Source organism: Canis lupus, chromosome 5 (assembly GCF_048164855.1).
Source record: "Canis lupus baileyi chromosome 5, mCanLup2.hap1, whole genome shotgun sequence".
Taxonomy (NCBI): domain Eukaryota; kingdom Metazoa; phylum Chordata; class Mammalia; order Carnivora; family Canidae; genus Canis; species Canis lupus.
Genome location: NC_132842.1, coordinates 78,832,905 through 78,857,617, shown reverse-complemented (window position 1 = coordinate 78,857,617; position 24,713 = coordinate 78,832,905). Strand labels below are relative to the sequence as shown.

General features: G+C 37.4%; 1 protein-coding gene across 26 annotated transcripts in view; it reads right to left on the bottom strand.

The window, feature by feature from the left end:
- The window catches only part of EIF4G3 (eukaryotic translation initiation factor 4 gamma 3), a 330,571-nt gene that overhangs the window by 1,687 nt on the left and 304,171 nt on the right, over window positions 1–24,713 (bottom strand). For all 26 annotated transcript variants that reach the window (XM_072827973.1, XM_072827981.1, XM_072827975.1 and 23 more), the window contains 6 exons: window positions 20,139–20,264; window positions 18,507–18,588; window positions 16,342–16,440; window positions 8,962–9,108; window positions 3,849–3,930; window positions 1,652–1,798 (listed from right to left, as the gene is read on the bottom strand). In XM_072827973.1, the coding sequence (XP_072684074.1) occupies window positions 1,652–1,798; window positions 3,849–3,930; window positions 8,962–9,108; window positions 16,342–16,440; window positions 18,507–18,588; window positions 20,139–20,264 (683 nt within the window). The remainder of the gene's footprint in view (window positions 1–1,651; window positions 1,799–3,848; window positions 3,931–8,961; window positions 9,109–16,341; window positions 16,441–18,506; window positions 18,589–20,138; window positions 20,265–24,713) is intronic.

Sequence of the window (24,713 nt, the reverse complement as noted above, 5' to 3'; positions counted from 1 at the left end):
TGGAGGGAGACAATACTACAAACAATTGATAATAAATATCAGGCTTAGAATGAGTCATATTAAAATTTTCTTTAGATTTATCTTTGTAATTTTATTAGTGAAGCTGATATTGAAATCACTTGTCATTTCATTCTCTAAATCCTGGCTGGTCCAATGGGGAAATGGACACAAGTGGTCAAGATTCTATTGATGGTAAATCTCGAATTAAACATCTCTCTGGGGATTATTAAAGTTGATAATTATGGGAGATACTGTAATTTGATGGGCTGAGCATATAGTATCAATTTCATCTCTTGAAAAGTTAATGAGTATTCATCCTGTAAGAACAGAAAAAGGAAGTTGTGATGTTAACCCGCCAAAGGTCTTGAGAAAGAAAACAAAATCAGTTAATTCTGATTTAGACTTAGATGTCTCCTTAATTACAGCCTGAGGATTATTTGTTTTGAACTTTTATCTCCCAGAGGGATTCCTTAGCACTAGCAAAGAAGGAAAGCCCAGCAACAGACACAACTTAAGGAATTGCCAAAGAGCTACTTCAATGTCATCTCTAAAATTGCCCTGTACTGTTATCTACTTTCACACCAGTTTCTACTGAATTTTCAAGATTTAATACAATTCAGTTAATTTACCAGTATCACTAAAACTTGGGTGGTTCAGGTTACCTTGTTTGTCTGGTTAGCAAAGAATTAATCATAACCCTGAAGTGAAAATTAGTCTAAAACACCTTCATGTGTTTGTTGCTTGGCTGAGGGTTCTGAAGAGTATCATCTTTTACTACCAAGATCTGTGTAAAAGAAAGCCTGTAATGCAATGCATGTATGCTACCACCAAGATGCTCTGCATTATCCAAAAGGGTAGTCACTAATCACATGGGGCTATTTACATTTGAATTAAACAAAATTTGGGGTGCCTGGGTGGCTCAGTCAGTTAAGTGTCTGCCTTTAGCTTGAGTGGTGTTCCTGGGGTCCTGGGATTGAGCCCTACATTGGGCTCCCTGCTAAGCAGGGGAATTTGCTTCTCCCTCTTCCTCTGCCCCTCTCCCTGGCTTGTGCTCTCTTGCTCCCTCACTCTCTCAAATAAATAAATTTTAAAAGTCTTTTACAAAATTAAATAGTGGGGCGCCTGGGTGGCTCAGTGGTTGAGTGCCTTTGGCTCAGGTCGTGATCCTGGGGTCCTGGGATTGAGTCCCACATTGGGTTCCCCATGGGAAACCTGCTTCTCCCTCTGCCTATGTCTCTGCCTCTCTCTCTGTGTCTCTCATGAACAAATAAAATCTTAAAAAATTTTAATTAAATAATATTTAAAATTAAGCTCCTTAGTCGTAATAGCCACATTCAAGTGATCAATGTATATATTACACCATACATTTCCATCACTTAGGCAGACTTGCCCTAGGAGAGGATTAAGTCTCTAATATAAACTAGTTTTCTTATAAAAGTCAAGTACATAAAAAATTCAAGTTTATTACAGTTGTTGGTAATCTGAGTTTCGTTAGCAGTGATTTTTCTATATTCGCTGTTCAAAACCCATCACAGCATCCCTGAAGTCTTGGCTTGGGTAAATCTCACCCACTGGTTGGGATAAAGAAAAGGTAAACTTAAAAAAATAAAAAATAAAAAGAAAATAAAATAAAAAGAAAAGGTAAACTTACTGGCAGGTTGATCAAGTTTTACTATTGATGCTTGTAGTGCATAAAGTGCTTGCAGTTCCTTCTCTGTATCTGAGTCTAGGTACTTGAGTAAGATCGGCACTCTTTGCTTGATAACAGCAGTGTCCACTCGGAAGGTAGAACAGTCGGCTACAAGTGACACAAGAACTAAGCATTACATTTAAAGAGTTAACACACATCCTTTTTAAATTTTCTGAGTTGATAAGACATGTGACTATAAGGAAAGCAGAAGCAAGGGGGTCCAAGGAAAAGATTTTGAAATCTAAGATATTCTGAAATTAATGGGATATTCTCCTTGAAATAATAAAAATATTATATGTATTTTGAGTGCTGTGTTTCCTCAAAATGAGCACACCCAATTCTTTATCTTTAATCATACTAAAACAGGGATAGTGGTTTGTGACATTCCAAACTACAAAAGAAATATTAAAAAGGAAATTAAAGTGAGAGTTCATGCTCATCTTTTCAGAAGGGTAAAAGAGAATCATTTTATCATTACCAAGAGGGCAAGGACTAACAGTGACAGTTGCAGACAACATGTAAAATCTAGGCCCTTTGGGGTAAAAAGGCACAGTACAAAGAGGCTGAGGAAAGTATCCTCAGTGCCAAGGAGCATGAGGTTTTATTTCCTCTGTAAGTTAGTAGTGTGACACAATCTTGTTTTAAAAAGCAGCTTTTAGGTAGCTCCGGTGGCGCAGCGGTTTAGCGCCGCCTGCAGCCCGGGGCGTGATCCTGGAGACCCTGGATCAAGTCCCATGTCGGGCTCCCTGCGTGGAGCCTGCTTCTCCCTCTGCCTGTGTCTTTGCCTCTCTCTCTGTGTGTGTCTCTATGAATAAATAAATAAAGTTTAAAAAAAAAAATAAAAAGCTTTTATACTTTCCAACTGTGACTTTATTTTTAAATATTTATTTTTAGAGAGACAGTGAGTGTGAGCATGTGTGCAGGTGGGGGGCAGAGGGAGATAGAGAGAATCTCAAGTAGACTCCCCGCTGAGTGAGGAACAAACACTGGGCTCAATCTCAGGACTCTGAGGTCATAACCTGAACTGAAATCAAGAGTCGGACACTTAACTGACTGAACCTCTCAGATGTCCCTATAACTGTGATTTTAAAACACAAGTCTTACAGGGGACCTGAGTAGCTCAGTTGGTTGAGTGTTCAACTCTTGATTTCAGCTCAGGTCATGATTTCAGGGTTGTGAGTTCAAGGCCCTCATTAGTCTCTGCACTCAGCACAGAGTCCACATGTCCCTCTCCCTCTGCCATTTCCCTTGCTCGCCCTTGCTCAATCTCTCTAAAATAAATCTTTAAAAAACAAAAAACTCCAAAAAGACCAAAACCATTAGTCTTACAGGTCCAACGATGCTGGAACGATGACTTTCTTTTAGCTTGTTATTTACACTTCATTAAAGACCTAACAGTGAAAAAACATTCATCTGACAAAACACTTAAATTATAATTCTGAAGCTATCTTCTAAAATGATGATAGGCCTGAAATTCTGAACAATTTTTGAGCAGATTGGACTTTTTCTCCCACAGCAGTGATAGAAATGTGAATTTTTATCTGAAGCTAGGTGGATGATCTCATTCAATATTGTTAAATGCTGTATGCAGCTTAAATACTTAGGGTTTCTACCAACCCTAATCCTATTCACCTATTTGATTAACATTCAATGACATTGTCTTATCATCCAAGGTCAACATAAAGCAAAAGAAGCAACTGGTGTTTTCTTTCCTCATATATGTTTTTATATAAAATAACTTTTCTGTTGAGACGATGAGTCCTTCACGGATATTTAGGTTAAGAATATTCAACCCATTCACTGTAACTCCTTAAAGGAAGACGGAGGGGGCTCTGCATACTGGAGGTTAAAGGCAAAGGTAAAGCCACATCCAACAGAGTAGGAAACAACCTAAGAGACATGTACCCGCTTTCTGCTCAATTGAAGAACACAAGGCATTCAGTAGCTGCTCAGATCTGGGCTTTCTAAAGGCACAGTAGCTATTTATGCTCCTGCTTGAGATAGCCAGGCATTGTAGACAGAAATGGTATCCATTTGCATAGAAAATAAGTTTCACAGGGCAAATTTTGAAGACAATATAAACTCAGACCCATATCATCAGCAGTTAACATACTAGGGATTTCAGATGTTAAGAGTTGCCTTCAGAACTGTTACTTACCTATAATAGCTGCTTTACAAACGGCTGTCATTAAAGCTCTAAGGAATGTAGGTGAACTCATCTGGCTTTCATCTAGATTAGCCTGAAATCAAAAGTAAATGGAATATTTAAACTTTTTAAAAATATTAAATGGAATATTTAAACTTTTTTAAAATATTAAAAAGGGTACATATTGATGTACCCTTGCACATCAGAAGTGATTTCTCCTAAACCACGCCTCATCTAGCACTAGAGCTACCATCAGTTCTGAAAATATTCTAAATAGCAGCATTTAGTTTTCAGAGAGCTTACTACTGCCTATACCTTGCTCAATCAATTATACAGTGCTGTGTACTATGCATTTGGAAGTATAACCATTTAAAAACATTTTTCTTCCTCCATAAATAACTTTTATTAAGATGATCTCACCAAAGTGTGTTTTAAAGACTATTTTTTTCTGATTAGTGTGCAACTATTTTTAGATGTGCTAACGTTGCTTCTTCATCTTGATTTTAATGTGAATTAGAGATTAAACTCAAGCATTGTCTCAATTCCTTCAGGTGGTGGTGAGGAAGATGTTAGTCTTTTCTAAGGATGGCAGAAAAAATATATTTAGAGATATGAAAAATAGAGTAAATGGGTCTCAGATTTTTTAGTTTCTCTTGACATCTTCTTAAAAAAAAAAGAAAGATCTTGCTATAAAATGCCATAATAAACCAGATGAACAACAAAAGGTAAACACAAACAAAAGGAGACATTTACTAGGCAGGTATTTCAAATACTTTTCAAAGTGTATGTTCTTCATGCCTGTGAACAGAATTAATGCTTGTCTCAGCTTCTTTTAATAGCACAGCATAGTATTTTCCACTGAAAGGGTCAGCCTTAAAATGGCCAGGAAAAAACTTAAGATGTCATTATAAACCTGTGTTAGAAAGCTAAGGACTTCAAAGATATTTGGAGATCAGTTAAATATTTATGAATTTTAAAACTGACACAGATCAACTAGCAGCTCTCTCTTTGTTGAATACCTAAACTTAAGCATCATGTGGTAAGAGCAGAGTTAAGAGGGGTTAACATGTCAGACAGCCAGCTCTGCAGGACACAAGCAGCACTGCACAGAGGACTATGTTACAGTAAGAGGTTTCCTTACCAATCTTTTCCAAAAGAATAGAAACATGTGGTGTCACTGCTAACAGCTGAGGATGGGGATAGGATGGGGCAAGAGTCCTGTATAAAAGATCTGATGATTTATGTGTTATAGCCAATTGCTGGTTTATACTTTGTAAAAAAAAAAAAAAAAAAAAAAAATTTAGACTGAAGCCAGGTTGGTCTAGACCCAGACCAATTACTTTTGCAAAGTCTGAATAATTGTTTACGAAGAATAAAAACATACCATTACTTTTTGGTACAATAAGACTTTATAGATAGGTTAGAGCTATTTCAAGTAATGAGTATCACCTGAAACTCCCAGATACTTAGATTTCAAGTAGAGTCTGAAAAAATTGAACAAATTAGCTAAAAATAATTAGATAATAAGTACCACTTCCAAACCTTTTGACTGTTTCTTCTATAAAGAAACAAACTACACATTGCTTCTACCAAATAAAGCTAAATATTTTCATTCTAATATTTAAGAATAGAACAGGCCTGAAGAATAGTGTCTAAAACACTACAGATTAAGCAAAGATCTTAACAAAACTGGGCAAGAACAAGAGGGAAGATGGGTCTGTTGAGCAAGCAAACTCAGATTTACATAATACTGGTACCAACACAAAGCAACAGATATCCTCATGTACTGTGAAGCTCAGCCACTGTTGCATTTCTGTTTTCTCTTTCCTAAGTCATCTTTATTAGTATAATCTATATTCAGTGAAATTTACCCTTTTTCTTCTCTGCAAGGAGAATAAATGTTGGCCCAGGATAGGCAGACATAACTGACATAAGAAAGTGGACCTAACATGAAGAGGTGAAAATAGCATCATTTTACAATACTAATAATGCTAAACATGTAAAGGCTGACTGTATTTCTAAAACAGAAAGTAAGGCATACAGTAGCATACCGGAAAGGCTGATGCTGATTCTGTGCTAAATCCTACAATAAACTATCACTCAACTGGCTTAAAAGTCTTAGGAAAGAGATGGTTACACGAAGAGGAATACGTAAGCACACGAAAAACAAGTGATGCTAAACTAACCTTTCCTTTTCGGATTTGATTAGTATATGGTAGCTCAGATGGGTATAAGTGTATATTTCCTGGACTTCAGCAAGGCCTTTGACAAATTATGTAATGGTAGCTGTCCGCTTGTGGGCAAGGTGAAAAGATGAAATAAGACAGTAGAATGATGTAAAATAATAAACAGGTTAACAGCTGGAAGTGTCCGTGGGGGTAGGGGTGGGATCTTGTCCCTGAAAGGAAGCTACTTTGCCCCATTCACACACATTCTTGCCCATAACTTGAATTAGGATAAAGTTGGCTGTTAATGAAATGCAAAGAGGATACAAAATGAAAAAGATGGCAAGGGAATTTTATGACCAAAGTCAGAATCTAAAATGTTCCAAAAGACACAAACTTGCATCTAATTTAGGAAGATGAACACAAGCAGAAATAATTTTTTAAAGCCCCATCTCAGGGAGCCTGGGTAGGTCAGCCAGTTAAGTGTCTGCCTTTGGTTCAGGTCATGACCCCAGGATCCTGGGATCGAGCCCACATTGGGTTCCCTGCTCAGCTGGGAGTCTGCTTCTCCCTCTTCCTATGCCTGCTGCTCCCCCTGCTTGTGCATGCACTCTGTCAACTAAAATTTTAAAAAAATCTTTAAAAGCCCCATTCTGGTTCAAAAACCAAATGCATTAAAGTTCTAGATGGGAGAAATGACTAAATTATAGAACATAAAAGAATGGGTACTAGATGACTGAAAGAGCAATTTGAGTTCAGTGTGGTAAGCCTGCCAGAAGCTCAGAGTCCAAAACAAGAAATGGAACAGCACTGCCTAACTCCACAGTGTTGCATCACCTCCAGCAATCATGCTCAATTTGCAGAGGTCACTTGTGAGAGGGATACTAAAAATCCAGACTATGTTTCTGGATAGGAAAATTTCAAGAAAGGGTGAAAGAATCTAGAAAGGGAGACAGGGATATAATGATAAACTATTACAATTAATTAAGATTCCCAACTAGGTGACAGCATAGACTTATTATCCAGAATAGACATGGAGGAAATCATATTAAGAAAAAAAACCCTAATTATCAGAAGCTTCATTACTTCTCAACATCTGAGACTGGATAAAAAAAAATAACAACCCAGCATGCCTGGGTGTTTCAGCAGTTGAGCATCAGCGTTTGGCTCAAGGAGTCCCGGGATCGAGTCCCGTATCAGGCTCCTTGCACGGAGCCTGCTTCTCCTGTCTCTGCCTCTCTGTGTGTCTCTCATGAATAAGTAAATAAAATTAAAAAAAAAAAAATTACAAGGACTACAAAAAAGGATTTATCCAAGAGATTAACCCTCCATGACTTTCTTTCAACTTGATTATATGATTCCATGGAAAATATATACAAATAAAACATACATAAAGAACAACCACTAAAAAAATATGGTAGCAGATTAAAAAGAGACATGATCAATAGAATCCACAAGAAAGATAAAGTATAAAATTTTCAGAAGGGAGAATTAGTATGAAAATGAAAGTCAATATAATTCATAATAATTACATATTATTTATTAATTTCATCCAGAATAGTACTTAAAATGCAGGTACATTTAGAAAAAAGTATATATTTTCTGAATAGTAAAATGTAGGGTATATGAGACTAATGAGACCCAGAAAAGTGGCTTCTGTTTTGACTAGTTTTACTTGACCTTATAAAAGACTGCAAATCTTAAAAAAATAAAGCTATATACAAAATCACAATGGAAAAAAAAAGGAAAAAAGAAAAACCACAATGGGATATTACCTCACACCAGTCAGAATGGCTAAAATTAACAAGTCAGGAAAAGATGTTGGCAAGGATGTGAAGAAAGGGGAACCCTCTTACACTGTTAGTGGGAATGCAACCTGGTGTAGCCACTCCAGAAAACAGCATGGAGGTTCCTCAAAGAGTTGAAAATAGAGCTACCCTACAACCCAGCAATTATCATATGATCTCACTCATATGTGGAATTTAAGAAACAACAGAGGATCATAGGGGAAGAGAGGGAAAAAAATAAAACAAGATGAAATCAGAGAGGGAGACAAACCACAAGAGACTCTTAACCATAGGAAACAAACTGAGGGTTGTTGGAGGGGAGGTGGATGGGGGGATGGGGTCACTGGGTTATGGACATTAAGGAGGACATGTGACATAATGAACACTAGGTATTATATAAGACTGATGAATCACTGACCTCCGCCTCTGAAACTAAACACACTATATGAATTTAAATTAAAAAAACAACAACAAACCCTTATAGTTTTAAATACACATATATGAAAAAATAACTAGCTTCATTAAGGTTAAATACTCCTACGAAGTGAAAGGGAAGATATAGGCATACCTTGTTTTATTGTGCTTCGCTTTATCATACTTCAATACTGTGTTTTTCACAAATTGAAGGTTTATGGCAACCCTGAATCAAGGAATTCTATCATCACCATTTTTCTAACAGTATTTGCTCACTTGTTTGTGTGTCTGGGTAATTTTCACAGTATTTCAAACTTTTATTTATTTATTTATTTATTTATTTATTTATTTTTTTTTTTATTTCAAACTTTTAAATTATTATTGTATTTGTTACAATGATCTGTGATCAGCAATTATGACACTGAAAGCTCAGATGATGGTTAGCAATTTTTAGCAATACAGTACTTTTCTTTAAGATATTATGTACATTTTTAAAGATATAATGTTATTACAGACTTAATAGACTATGGTATTGTGTGAATATAACTGTTTTATGCACTGAGAAAACAAAAAATTAATTTGACTTGCATATTAACTTTATTGTGGTCTAGAACCGAGCCCACAGTGCTCGCTTCGGCAGCACATATACTAGAACCGAGCCCACACTATCTCTGAGGTGTGCCTGTCAATGTGAATGAAAGGGATCCCATAAAAACTGTTCTTATAGAAATATCAGGGAAAGTGACATAATCTCTATACCTCTACCCAGTCAAAGATCTGTTCATCATTCGCCTTGTCCTCAATAATGAGTTTCTCGAGTCGCTTATATAGCTCTTCAGCAGAGAGTTCTTTTTTTGAAAGTGCTTCAGAGGAACAGGAACTATCAGACTCTATAAAGTCCAACTTCTGAAACATAAAATGTTATCTGTATTAATATAAATCAGTATTAGTAACACTCAGAGGAAAACACAGTCATGGGCTATATGTTCTATTTTACATGGGATATCTGAAAGATTCTCACTCTGCTATTTTTCTGAATACTTCTCCAACTTTTTATATAGTCTATCTTAATTCTCTTTAAAAACAACAAACCACCAAGACCCCTAAAATTATCTCTGTGGCTATGATCACTCCAAATCCTCAGTCATGCTCTTAGCAGTGACATAACTCTATGGCTGGGAATATTTATTTTTATTTTTTAAAGAATTTACATATTTATTCATGAGAGAAGAGAGGCAGAGACACAGGCAGAGGGAGAAGCAGGCTCTATGCAGGGAGCCCGATGTGGGACTTGATCCCGGGACTCCAGGATCACACCCTGAGCCGAAGGCAGGTGCTAAACCGCTGAGCCACCCAGGTATCCCTATGGCAGGGAATATTAACAGTTCAATTTAACTCCTTCTGTAGACAATGGTTTATCAATCAGTACTACCACAGAACAGCTGTCAAAATTCTAAATTTGGTTAAGTCCTTCAAACACCTCCTGACCATTCTGAATCCAAGTCAGAGAAATGATGTCATATTATAAAATTCCTCAACAACCAGTGAATTGTAAGAAGGACAACAAAAACAAAGGGTTTTATAAGTATTGCACAAAAGATCTTTTTCCCACAAAACTCATTCAATTCCAAAGGACTGAATATGCTGGTATGGAGAAAGACTGTAAATATGTAGTCACTGCAATGAACCACATTGTCATGGCCTGTGAGGGTCAAACCCAATGCAGAAATGCCTTTGCGTCAGCCTTCAGAGCACCCCTAAGAAGCTCACTGAACACACATGAGGAGCTCTGCAGCCCTATAAGAAGCAGTGGCTTTGGGATGCCTCGGTGGCTCAGTGGTTGAGCATCTGCCTTCAGTTCAGGCCATGATCCTGGGGTCCTGGGATAGAGTCTCGCATAAGGCTCCCTGCAGGGAGCCTGCTTCTCCCTCTACCTATGTCTCTGCCTCTCTCTCTGTATCTCTTATGAATAAATAAATGTTTAATAAAAGCAAAAAAAGAAGCACTGGCTTCACGTCTCCTGTCCTCAGATACTGGTAGTCCAAGGCTACTCTCACTTTGTTCTTAAGTAGTTGATAAGGATTATCTTGCTGTTGTCTCACATCTATGACGATGACCCTGGAAAGCATAAAAACAAGTGTACACACTTTCAAATTCTCCCAGAACAGTGGCTTGCTCTACCATGTATTTAAGTGCTAAGGCCTCCACAAGAGGTACAGATACACTGACACTAGAGTCAGAGATGGGGATGGGAGTGGGGGATGGAGTTCAATTCTGACTCAGCTACTACCTCTACCAGGAGGACTTATTCTAAGATGGGAATACCACCACCAAACTCAGCCAGTTCTAAGCACTCACTGCACTAAGAATATGCAACTCACTAGGCACCAATAGGGCTCTAGGAGCATACGCCTCATAGAGCTACTCACTAACCTAGAAGGGAAAAGCCCCATACTAGCAAGATCAGGCACTGTTTCTACTGCATAACAATGTGCTGCTCATATACCAATCTGAGCTTCTTTTATGATCCCTATGCCAGTAAGTACATACTAGTACTATAATAAGCATTATAGTTGCCCCCACAGTACTAACATGTGGACAAAAAAACTTCACATATTTGACATACTCTATTTTCTAGGAGGTAATTTAATCCTGAATTGAATACTATCTAACTACAGGGCACATCTAAGGAGGGGCAACCCAAGAACTTTCTCTTCATTTGATAGAGAATAACTACCTGCCCCCCTGTAAAAAATTTTTTAAAATCTCCAATTATATAATGCTGTTGTACAAAGAAAACTTCTGATGACTAAACTTTTTTTTTTTTAAAGATTTTATTTATTTATTCATGAGAGACACACACAGAGAGAGGCAGAGACACAGGCAGAGGGAGAAGCAAGCTCCATTAGAGGGAGCCCAACGTGGGACTTGATCCTGGGTCTCCAGGATCACACCCCGGGCTGCCCTGATGACTAAACTTTTAACAATTCTTTTGCAATAAGAGTATTTTTGGGAGGGGGCACCTGGGTGGTTCAGTCAGTTAAGCATCTACCTTCAGCTCACATCATGATCTCAGGGTCCTGAATTACAGCACCACATTGGGCTCCCAGCTCTACGAGGAGTCTGCTTCTCCCTCTCCTGATCCCCCTGCTATGCACGCTCATTCGCTCACTCTCTCTCTTGTCAAATAAATAAATAAAATCTTTAAAACAAAATATTTTGGGTGATAGTTGTACAACATTGTGAATACACTAAATGCCACTGAATCATATACTTTGAAATGGTTAACTGGATGTTACACGAATTTCACCTCAATTGCTAAAAAGTAATACTTGAAAATCTGATGATTTTTATGCCATTCTGACACATGTACATAAAATTATGATTGTACATATATACTAAATATAAAAAACAGAAATCATGCCATAGTTGTTCAATTCTTGAGGGATAGTTAAAAACAATAATCAAAATCACTAGTAATTTTCAAGGGTATAAGGCAATGTGATAAAGAAGTATGCTTTGCTTAATGAAATTTCACTATGCAAAAGCCATAGATTAAAATATTAAAGATTATTAGCAACAGCTTTTCTCTAATATCTTTGAAGACTTTGATGTATTCTTATGCTATCCCCAGATCCACAAAGGAAAAACTACCTTGAATTTTGTGGGGGAAAAAATGCATTCTACGGTTTTGTCTTTACCATTTATGTAGCATTTTAAAATAATATTTTCCTATAAAGTATTAGGAACACGCTTCAGTATTCTAATTTCTCTGACTCAATGTTGATAAATTAATAAATACCCTACCTCCACACTTCATGTTCACACAAAAGCATAAGATGATGGCGATAAGTTCTCTTAATAATAGGAAATCAATTTTTCAAAATCTTGAAACATTTTCCATATTTATTCTAGATTAGAGCAGCTACATCGAATACCAGTTTAACTTATCCTGTCCCCACTACTGCTTCTCAGAACCCCTGTGTTTCTGTGTAAGTTATCTGAACTTTCTGGAGCCTAGAAGGCTGGGCTTCAAATTTATGGATCAGCTCATCACTACTTGCAGAACGTACTAGAGATCCCAGAGAAAGGGCAGTGAATCAAGTATTTTAGAAAAAAGTTGACAAGTAAGGATAGAGAAGACCAGGTTTTCTAAAACCTCGTTTTCCTAATTGCCCTTTAAACATTTTTATTAGTAACAATCATATGTATAATTGATTACTTTTCTGTGCTCAGTGCTTCTTAAACATTATCTTATTTAATCCTCATAAAATTCTACAACATTATTAAAATTTATTTGATCATTTATTATGTTTATTATTAACATTTCCTAGGTGACGAATCTGAGGCTTAGAGAAATCAGGTAATTTGCTCAGAGTCACAGGCCATGGTACAAGACTGGAACCTGAATCCACGATTATTTGAAACCCAGGTGCCATATGTTTTCTTATTTCTGGATATATACCTAGAAGTGGAATTGCTGGGTCATATGGGAATTGTGTAAGAAATCATCTTTATGTTATCTTAATAAATTACATCTTTATACATGTGTGTCTGTTTATACATATTTATAATTATTATTTTATGGATTTGCCTTTTAAAACAATATAGAAACAAAAAAGAGAAGCTACAAACCAAAAACGCAGTAATACTTGCTTTTATATTTACCTATGTAGTTACTTTTACTAGTAGTGATCTTTATTTCTTCATATAGCTTGGGGTTACTGTCTAGTGTCCTCTTGTTTCAGCCTGAAAGACTTACTTCAGCATTTCCTGTAGGGCAGGTCTCCTGGTGACAAACTCACTTAGCTTTTGAATCTGGAAATGTCTTTACTTCCTCTTCATTTTTAAAAGATATTTTGCCATATGTAAAATTCTTGGTTTAAAGTTATTAAATTTCTTAAAAAAATTTTTTTTTAAAGATCTTATTTATCCATTTGAGAGAGACCGCACAAGCAGGGAGAATGAGAGAGGGAGAGGGAGAAGCAGACTCCCCAGTCAATACAGAGTCCAAATTGGGGCTCGATTCCAGGACTTGAGATCAAGACCTGAGCCAAAGTCAGACACTTAACTGACTGAGCAACCCAGGTGCACCAAAAGTTATTAAGTTTCTTAAATAGACCATTCCAGTATCTTCTGACCTTTAGGATTTCTGATGAAAACCTGGCTGCTGATCTTATTGAGGATTCTTTGTATAGGACAAGTCACTTCTTTCTAGCTGCTTTCAAAAAAATTTTTTTGGTCTTTATCATTCAAAAGTTTCATTGTAATATACTTGGAGTAAATCTCATTGAGTTTATCTAACTTAAGAGTTCACTGAATTTCCTGGTTATGTAGATTCCTATCTGTGAGCAAATTTGGAAAGTTTTTTTTTTTTTTTAAGATTTTATTTATTCATTCATGAGAGACAGAGAGAGAGAGAGAGAGAGAGAGAGAGAGAGAGAGAGAGGCAGAGACCACAGGCAGAGGGAGAAGCAGGCTCTATGCAGGGAACCTGATGTGGGACTCGATCCCGGGACTCCAGAATCACGCCCTGGGCCAAAGGCAGGCGCCAAACCTCTGAGCTACCCAGGGATCCCCAAATTTGGGAAGTTATTGCCTGTTATGTCTTCAGATATTTTTTCTGTCCTTCCTGTCCACTTTCTCTCTTCTGGGACTCTCTAATGTCCATGTTGGTATGCTTGACGGTATCCCATAGGCCCCCAGGTACTGTTCATTTTTCTTGATTGGTTTTCGTATCTGCTCCTCAAACTGAGCAATTCTTTTAAAGGCTCCTTTGTATGGTTAATGAAATAATTTTCCAATATATATTATTATAAAGTTTACTTAAAAATAAACTATGGGGATTTTTTTTATTTAAACAATTCATCGATACTCATAGTTTCATATAAAAAAACGAGAAATTCCATTTCAAAAATTAAAGATGGATTTTCATGCAGCAAGTTAGTGTTAAATCAGTGATCCCTGACTGACTCAGAGATTTTAACTACTCCATATTCAAGGCTGTTGGTTCTTCCTTCTGCTTGATCAGATCTATTATTGGAATCTTCTACTTTTCGTTTTAGCTACTACAACTTTTAGTTCCAGAATTTCTATTTGGTTCACTTTTGTAATTTCTACCTCTTTAAATTTGATCATACATCATTCTTCTGATTTCCTTTAGCTCTTTGTGCATGATTCCCTCAGCAATTTGAGCATATTAAAGGCAGTTAATTTAAATTATTTGTCTGGTATGTTTAATATTTAGGCTTCTTCAGGGATGCTTCCTGTCAATTTCTTCTTTTCTTCTTTCTTTTTTTAAATTTTTTTTCTTTTCTTCTTTCTTTCTTAAGATTTTATTTATTTATTCATGAGCGAACACAGAGAGAGGTAGAGACACAGGCTCCCCGCAGTGAGCCTGATGCAGGAATCATCCCAGGACCCCAGGATCACAACCTGTGACGCAGGCAGGCACTCAACCACTGAGCCACACAGGTGTCCTTCAATTTCTTCTTTCTTGTGAATGAGCCATATTTTCCTGTTTCTTTATATGTGTCGTAAATTTTTTTTGGCAACCAGACACTTTGAATATCATAATATATATCTCTGGATATCCGATCTCTCCCTTCTTGAGGGATTTTCAGTGTTGCAGTCATCTGTTTATTGACTTTTAGACAAAGACTATATTCCTTCCTGTGTGTGGTCATTACAGTCTCTGATCCATTATCTCCCCAGACAACCAATGACCTTGCAGAGATTTCAGCAAATGCATGAATCCAATGAGAAAAATGTGGGGCGGGGTGAGGTGGGGGTTGGTGGAACCACAGACAAATGTCTCTGTATCTTTAAATTCTTTGACAGATACCACTCAGGAAACTACTTTGGCCTGAGTAGTTAAAACAATGGCTGGGCCCTGCACTAGACCCTCAGTAAACTGCCAGGCAGATTAAAAGGCACAGCACTGTCTTTGGAGGATAAGGTTTTTATTTCTCAACCTGGTACCAGAAAGCTGCAATACCATCTCCCCAGCTGTCTACCACAGTGCTAGGAGCTAACAGCTTCTATACAAAATGTCAAGGTTACTCGATTTCTTTTTCATCAAGCATCCCCCTGGTGTTGGTAGCGCATGTTTGACCAAACTCCACAATTCCAAAACAGCGGATTCTAACACATCTTGCTAGCTCAATAGTTGTTTCAGTGGAGGGTGTAATTCTGGAGCTGCTTACTCCTTCATCTTCCATACACTCTGATTTTTGAATGTTATAACATAATATTTCTGTGATATTACTCAGTTGTGATGGGTTCATATTTTAATATATTGTTGGACTTGACCTGTGCAAGTTTTTTAAAATTTTATTTATTTATTCATGAGACACACAGAGAGAGGCAGAGACATAGGCAACGGGAGAAGCAAGCTCCCGACAGGGAGCCAGATGTAGGACTTGATTCCAGTCCCCAGGATTATGCCCTGAGCCAAAGGCAGATGCTCAACCACTGAGTCACCCAGGTGCTCCAGACCTGTGCAAATTTTGTTGAGAAACTTTTCTCTGCATTTATTAAAAATATTGGTTTATAGTTTTTTCTTAAAATGTCTTTGGTTTTATTATCAGAGTAATGCTGGCCTCATAGAATTGAGTTGGCAAGTAATCTTTCCTCTTCAATTTTCTGGAAGAATTGGTAGAGAATTCTTTGCAGAACTGGTATTATTTCTCTTTGGTAGAATTCAACAATGAAAACTGGGTCTGAAGTTTTCTTTGTGGGATTTTTTTTTAAAATATTTTATTTATTTATGAGAGAGAGAGAGAGAGAGAGAGAGGCAGAGACACAGGCAGAGGGAGAAGCAGGCCCCATGCGGGAAGCCCGATGTGGGACTCAATCCCAAGTCTCCAGCATCACGCCCTGAGCCAAAGGCAGACGATAAACTGCTAAGCCACCCAGGGATTCCCCTGGCTAAATCCTAAATTTTATTTTTTATCTATCCATATAATGAGTGAATAGTTGGAGTGGCCCTAAAGCATGGATTTAAGATGACATCTTAACCATTATTCTTATTTTGGTCTAATTTTAATGACTGAACTACTAATAAAATTACCTTCATTTCTTCTATGAAACGGACCAACCACTATTAAATAGGAAGGTATAAACCTTGTTCTTACTTACCTGCTCCAAGAGAAAATTATGTACATCTTCCCCTTCTGGTAAAAAGTCCTTCCAGGTGAGGTCAGCCTCCCTCCATAAGGCTCCCACTTTCTTATGGCTCTAAAAAAGAAATAAGTCCAATCCATTTACTTTTACATTGTCAGAAGAAGGAGGCAGAAGAGGAGGAAGAGGAGAAAGAAGAAAAGGAGTAGGAGGAGCAGGAGGAGGAGAAGAAAAGGCTTGCTTGAAGTCGAGTGTGGAACTGCAAAGACTGAAGACTCAAAACTTTCCTTAATTTCTCAGGACTCCTGGCTTTCACACTAAGACTTATGGATATATGTGAATGTAACGGTTAATGGCTGATAAAATAGCTTATTTTATCAATGACTAATCTAGGGAACTGCAAGCTCATGTTTGAGATTTATGAATATAATCACCTAAAAAAAATTCTAACTCCCAAAGTTTGTTTTTGTTTGTTTGTTTATTTATTTATTTATTTAAAAGATTTTATTTATTTATTCATAGAGACAGAGAGAGAGAGAGGCAGAGACACAGGCAGAGGGAGAAGCAGGCTCCATACAGAGAGCCCGACGTGGGACTCAATCCCGGGTCTCCAGGATCACACCCTGGGCTGCAGGCGGTGCTAAACCACTGTGCCACGGGGGCTGCCCCTAACTCCCAAAGTTTATAAATTCAACAGTGTCTCTTTTCCTAGATAGTGTTATATACATCTGCTATTAAAGCCGTTCATCAAGCCTCACTGGCTTCCTCTTCATAGTAAATCATGACCATGCTAATATAAGAACAACTAAGGAGGTTGTTGCTCCTGAATCAGGAATGAGAAATATTTCAAGGGCAAGAACAAGATTGACCCAGGAAATAACAGAGAAGAGCTGCTGTCAGAGAACTGATGAGAAGCTACAAGTCCACTGCCTGTAGGAAATCACAGTGATAAAAGGAAATGTCAGCCTTTGGCTGCAGCTGTCAGCTATGAAATGCATATTAATTATTTCATAGAGTAACTTGCCCAAAGCATAGCTGATAACTTTCCAGAGTGAGGATTTAATCTCAGGCTGACTCCAGAATTTATGTTCTATGAGAATTTGGTTGGGAGAAATGAGAATTTGCTGTTTCTACATATAAAAGTTAATAAGAATTTGAGTTTTTAATAAGGATTTAAGTGAAGTAGGTTAGGAAAGGATGAAGCAATTCTGCACCTACCAATTAGGGTTCAATAAAAACTTTAGTGCATCAAGCAAATAGTATTAATAACAAATAATCAGCTAGAGCTAGAGACTGGGCTATTTAGTACACCCATCCATGAGTAACTAGTACAGAGATGTAATACAAAGGGACTTTTGTAGATTCAGAGGGAGAAATGAAACAAAACATTTTCAATGATGCCTATAATGAAGTCTATCATCCCAATTACCTTTGGATCCAGTTTGAATAAGTCAGAAATCACTCTAGAATTTTCATGTATTTTTCATGTATAAGTTTTGTTCTGATGTTTCTCACTTCAGGTATTGTTACCCCCTTTCCCAAACCCCTTATACCTCTACTATAGTACTGATACACTCTTTTGAAGTATTGGTTTAGATTTGTCTGTCACCTTTTCTCGTTTATAAATTCTTTAAAGGCTTAGTTATCTTTGTAAACTGAGATCCTGGCATAAAGCTTTGCAGAGAAATGTGCAGTATTTATTGAACTAAAATAAATTTAAGACAACAATTCACAATCTTGTAAAATCATTTTTAACACATATTACTAATCAGATTACCTAGCCTCGGATCCAATATTAATAAAATTAATCATTTTAAGAATCTTACCTTTCTCTGAAAGCAAGGAGTTTTCACTGAAAACTATTAAAAAGTATAAATAATAGCCATTTTGTTTCAAGAGAAGATAAAATTACTAGCCACAAGTACAACATATCTTGAGATTCTTTAGAATTATACTAAATCCAGTTGAGATTAATAATTCTTTCCCAAGTTAGTAATAACAGAAGGAGAAATACACCTCTGTAAGAAACTAGACTGAAACAAAGACCTCACTCTTCTTTTCAAATAATAAAAGGCAACAGAAATACTTGCACAATGATACCTAAACTATTCACACATACTCAAGATCAAAGTCACTGCTCTTCCTAATATGCTGTTGAGTCTGACACTTGGTTTAACACTCACCATTTGTTTGCATAGAAGGTGCAATATTTCAGAAAGCAAGACCCCAGCTCTTCCAACAGGAAGTAAAGGTTTGCTAAATTCTCTGTAAAAGACAGGAGTAGTGATTAAGTACCTCTGAACAAACTCCCTGCTCTAGAATAGTAGGCAAACAATGTGTGCCAAAAGAACAGATATTACACAACCTAAATAATAATGGGCAAGAGAAAGCTCCAAGACATGCTCTAAGTAATGTTCAGTAGTAGTAGTTCAGACTTTAAGTTCACTTTCTGCTTCATGGAGAAGCTGGAAAGGGACCTCAGAATTCCTGGCTTTTGCCTTTTTAATTGCCTCAGTGATAGAAGCAATGCAATGACCAGTTTCAATGATCTATTTACATAAATGCCACTTCAAGTCTAAAAGAGAAAAGCACCTTAGGTAACAGGGAGCTGCAAAGCTTAGTTATCAAGTATTTTTAAGAAAGGAAGTTTTTCTTCAGAATATGGAAGAAACAGAAAGGGACCATTTTTCTGATAGTCTAAATCAGTAGTTCCCACACTGTGTTTCACAGGATATGAATACTTATTCCTCAAGAAAAGGATTCTACAACTAAATGAAGCAATGCTAAATTAAGCAAGTCTCAATTAAAAAAAAAATTATGTTTTATTTTTTTAAGTATGCTCTTTGCCCAATGTGGGGCTTGAACTCACAATCACGAGATGAAGAATCGCATACTCTACTGACTGAGCCAGCCAGGCACCCACAGTTAGTTTTTATTGTTTTATTTTACTACAGAATTCTCATAATCTTTAATGTGCTGTGAACCTCCAACAAAAGGGACACACAGATATGGAGTTTGACTACATGAACAGTTTTTGGGGAAATAGTAATGTTGTAAAAAAGAGTTTAGGAAAAATTAAGTCTGTACAACGCAGCAATAATTTCCCACTTCTGTGCATATCTAGGAATACCTAAGATGCAGTTCTTTCGATTACAAGCAGAGCAGGTACTATGCAGGTGTCAGTCTGACAAGCTATTAAGTAGAAATAACTCCTTACAGCATTTGAGCAAGGACAGACATAAAAGTCAGATTAACATTAAGTTTCCAGGAGCAATAGCTTTTCAACTAAGTGATTCTGGAGGCCTATCTATAAACACTGCTCATCTCAATGAACCACAGGTTTATCATATCCCCATGACTTCTCCACTGTAGATACAGTGTAATATAACATTTTTATACTGAAATGTCTTTAAAAAACTATAGTTGTATTAGTTTCAGTTGTACAACATAGTGATTTGACAAATATATATATATATTTGTATATATATATACATATATATATGTATATATAAAATAAAATGCTTACCACAATGAAGTGTAATTACCATCTGTCACCATACAAAGTTATAATAATATTGGCTATATTCCCTATGCCATACTTTTTATGCCCACGACTTATTTAACTTTTTAACTGGCAGTTTATACTTCTTAATCTCCTGAATTTAGAAGTCTTTAAGAGTCACAGGCTGTATCCAAGAGCCTCCAAAAGCACTAAGGGAACAGCGGTGCACTTGAGTCAACTGGTAAAGTTTGGCATCAGTTTAGCTTGATATACACATACAAAAAAACAAAAACAAAAAACAAGTACAACTTACATGATAAGTTCTCTCATGGAGATTCCGCCTTCTTTTAACATGGGGGTTACCAGTTCAGCAAGATACAACCAAATATGGGGAATATCAATAGCCATGTCATCTGCCAATTCCAACGTTTCTGAAAAACTGAAAAAGAACAAGACAAAAATTCATAGAAATGTAATTCAAAAGTTAAGATTAAATAAAGAGACCAAAAATCAGTCAGCAAATACCTATTAAAGCACCCACTGTATTAGGTACTATGCCAGGCATAAAGTAACTAATAAGGGATCCCTGGGTGGTGCAGCAGTTTGGCGCCTGCCTTTGGCCCAGGGCGCGACCCTGGAGACCTGGGATCGAATCCCACGTCGGGCTCCCGGTGCATGGAGCCTGCTTCTCCCTCTGCCTATGTCTCTGCCTCTCTCTCTCTCTCACTGTGTGCCTATCATAAATAAAAAAAATAAAAAAAAAAAATAAAGTAACTAATAAATAAATGAATTCCTCTTCTAAAGAGCTTATATTCGTGGAGGAGAAAGAACAGCAGAAACAAAAGCATGCCTGCAGAAAGGGCTAATATCTGAAGAATGTGAACTATGGTACCAGGATGTCCCAATCTAGAGGGTGGTTTTAAGATACCTCTCTATGAAGGTGACACATGGAAGATTTCAGTATGAAAACAAGGGAGTTAATGTTAAGTTCCGAGGGAAGAGATATACAATCTAATCCTACACTATCTAATGAGTTCACCACAGCTGAGTATCACATTCCCTGGGTCAGTCAGGACATCTGGTGTAAAATAGACCAGACCCTAAGAGAAGAAAAGACAAAAACCCTAGTCCTCGAGGAGTTTACAATAGGGAAAGAAACCAGTTGGATATAAAAAAGTCTGATAACATTACTAATAACATCATGATATATTAAAACTATTGTATCTTTTCAAAAAAGCTAGTGGTTTCAGGCTTTCATGTTACGAAAATTTTTTCTATTTTTCTTTCTTTTTTTAAATTATTTATTTATGATAGTCACACACACAGAGAGAGAGAGAGAGAGAGAGAGAGAGGCAGAGACACAGGCAGAGGGAGAAGCAGGCTCCATGCACTGGGAGCCCGACGCGGGATTCGATCCCGGGTCTCCAGGATCGCGCCCTGGGCCAAAGGCAGGCGCTAAACTGCTGCGCCACCCAGGGATTCCCGAAAATTTTTTCAACGTGAAATTAAATAAATGGGATTTAAATATGAAACTTGGGCAAGTCAAATACAGAATATCAGTACAATCTTACTTAGGGTGAAAAATCACAGCTATTCATTTAGAAGTATAAAAATATAATTCAACACTTTGTTAATTAGTCCCATATACAGCATATTAAAAAGGACAAAAAAAAAAGTAAATTTAAGTAAAGGGGACGTACACAAGGACATACATGTAATCATAAAGGAAGGGATGAGTGAGTGAAGGGGCACAGGCAGGTATATTTGTCTTCACAGCCTTCCAGATCTCTGCATACAGAAAATAACAGGCTTTTCACTGTAGTTCAGTTTTTAGCTAGAGTACGTCACTTAGCGTACCTACTATAGAAGTTTACACGTCATTAAAATTTTTGCACATAAAAAGAGATACTGCTACAAGGCAGGGTTACCTTTCTGAAGGTACCATTTCAAAATAGTTTGTAGCTCTGTGACATTACTTATCTCTGGGCTTCATGAATCCTTAATGTCAACTTTTTGACCTCACAGCTCATAATGATTTGACACCTACTTGCTGTACAACAGATAACTTGACTATTTTCTCATTATGTGCACACTTTAAGCTCAGTTAATGTGCCACTGATGGGATATAATCTGGCTGGACTCCATGATTTCTGGGCTAATCATCCTATAAAGTCAATTCATGTTCCATGACTTAGTGGCATAGATTAAGCTGTTTAATGAGCCCATGAGACAATTGTAGCTGTCCGGGTCTCTCAGCAGTTGATTTATGATTTTCATCTCATATTACAACTAGAAGATACCCATATTCTTGCCTTGGTTTTCTATTTCTTTTCTTTTTTAAAAAAGTTTTTAAAGATTTTGTTTATTTATTCATGAGACACACAGAGAGAGGCAGAGACAATAGGCAGAGGGAGAAGCAGGCTCCTTTCAGGGAGCCTGATGCAGGACTCAATCCCAGGACCCTGGGATCACTCCCTGAGCCTAAGGCAGAGGCAGATGCTCAACCACTGAGTCACCCAGGTGTTCCCCCCCTTTTTCCTTAAGATTTTTAATTTATTCACTTGAGGGAGAGAGAGAGACAGAAAGAGCACAAGCAAGGGGAGAGGAAGAGGGAGGGGGAGAAAGAGACTCCCAACTGAGCTGGTCCCAGGACCTGGCGATTATGACCTGAACTGAAGGCAGACGCTTAACAATCTGAGCCACCTAGGTACCCCTTTGGTTTTCTATTTCTTAGTCAGTTCATCATGGGACAGTCTGTAGAACACAATTCATTGGTCAAATCCATACTGCTGATAAAAAAAAAAACGTATTTGGCTGAGCATAGGGTTTCCGTAGAATAAGCTTGTAAGCGGCTTATTTCTTTTCAGACTTACAGTTCCTAAATCTTTTTGTACATTTTTTTTTAAAAAAAACCAATGGTGTACAAAAGCTTTGGATTATTACATAGTCTGTAATAATGCATTGCATAATACACATTTTCTGCTGGCTGAATGAACAAAACAGCTATACCGTACTCTTGCTTCTCCTTACAGAGTGACCATTATGGACTACTCTAATGGTGAAATCCACAGGTGGGACTTTAGGTATCCCTCCCTCCTTCTCAACCAAGAAGGCTCTACTTTTCTTTACTTTATAAACTGAGTTCCTATCTAAAATTTAAATAAAAGGGTACATGGTTAAAAGTTAAAAATTTTTTTAGTTCAGAAATCTGCTGAAAAGGCAAAAAATAATCTTCCATAATTGGAAATGGTTATTAGCAGCATCTCCTACAATTTCATTGTGATAATTAAAAAGCATATCATGATATAGATAAATGAGAGAGAGACACAGTGAAGACATCTAAAAATCAGATTGGTCAAGTATCATTATGACTGGTTTAAAGAGAATCTTACAGGTAAAAGGAAGAAATAAATGAAGATGAAAGCTTCTTATACTCCAGTATCATATTTAAAGGATCACTACAAAAAAGTTATTATTATTATTATTATTATTTTTTTATTTAGGATAGTCACAGAGAGAGAGAGAGAGAGAGAGAGAGAGACAGGCAGAAGGAGAAGCAGGTTTCATGCCGGGAGCCCGACGCGGGACTTGATTCCCGGACTCCAGGATCACGCCCTGGGCCGAAGGCGGGCGCCAAACTGTTGAACCACCCACGGATCCCCTATAATTTTTTTTTAAATTGGCACCTCCACAATTTGCATCTGAAACTTACTCTGAATGTCTGTGTAAACTCTGAATAGCAGGGTAGAACTGCCATAAGTGGCAGGAAAAGTTCCCTAGAGTAGTTGAGGAGGAGATAAGATTTCTCTCCAACAAAAAAAAACCAAACAAACAAACAAACAAAAAAAAAGATTTCTCTCCAACAAATATTTCCTAAAATGAAACACACAGGGTACATACTGTATGTCTACTGACAACTCCAATTTTTACCATCCTGGTTTTTCATCTGTTTATCACACTCCCCCCCCCTTTTTTTTAAGATTTTATTTATTTTATTCATGAGAGACATGGAGAGAGAGGCAGAGATGCAGGCAGAGGGAGAAGCAGGCTCCTTGTGGGGAGCCCGATGCAGGACTCGATCCTAGGACCCTGGGATCACGCCCTGAGCTAAAGGCAGACACCCAACCGCTGAGCCACCTAGATGCCCCTTAAGGAAGTAGGGAAAGGGACGCCTGGGTGGCTCAGCAGTTGAGCATCTGCCTTCTGCCCAGGGCATGATCCTGGCGTCCTGGGATCAAGTCCTGCATCGAGCTCCCCACAGGGAGCCTGCTTCTCCCTCTGCCTGTGTCTCTGTCTCTCTCTGTCTCTCATGAATAAGTAAATAAAATCTTTAAAAAAAAAAAAGGAAGTAAGGACAGAGGAAGATGAAGTAGCTACTGAGACACAGAAGTGTTAATTTCATTTTCAGTATAAATAAAAGGTGGTGGTTGTGTATTGCTAGAAACAGCATCAACACAAGCAACACCACCAGCACCACCACCACCACCAATGAAATTATAGAGATGATGTCTGAATATGACACTTTTTTCTCAAGGAATCCCCCTCAAAGGGAAATGCCAACATATGAAAGCCTAGAAATCAAGTTAGCACCTCACAAGTTCAATGAAGCAATGAAGCAAGATCGTACCTCCTGGGGTCTTTCTAGATATAAATAAACTTAATAGTATAGTTTGAAGAAAGAGAGAAAGGGTAAACAGTTATTCAGCATTCTCAATTCTAAAATTATCTGGTGACTGACTATATCTTAATAGATAAGAAAGAAGCATTTATAAATTAATATAATTGTGACCTCAACTGTAGTTTGCAGGGGCTCGAAAGTATAATTTCAAGTTGGCTAGGAAAAGAACTCAATATATTTGTGAGGATGTGGATACTCATTTGCTCTATT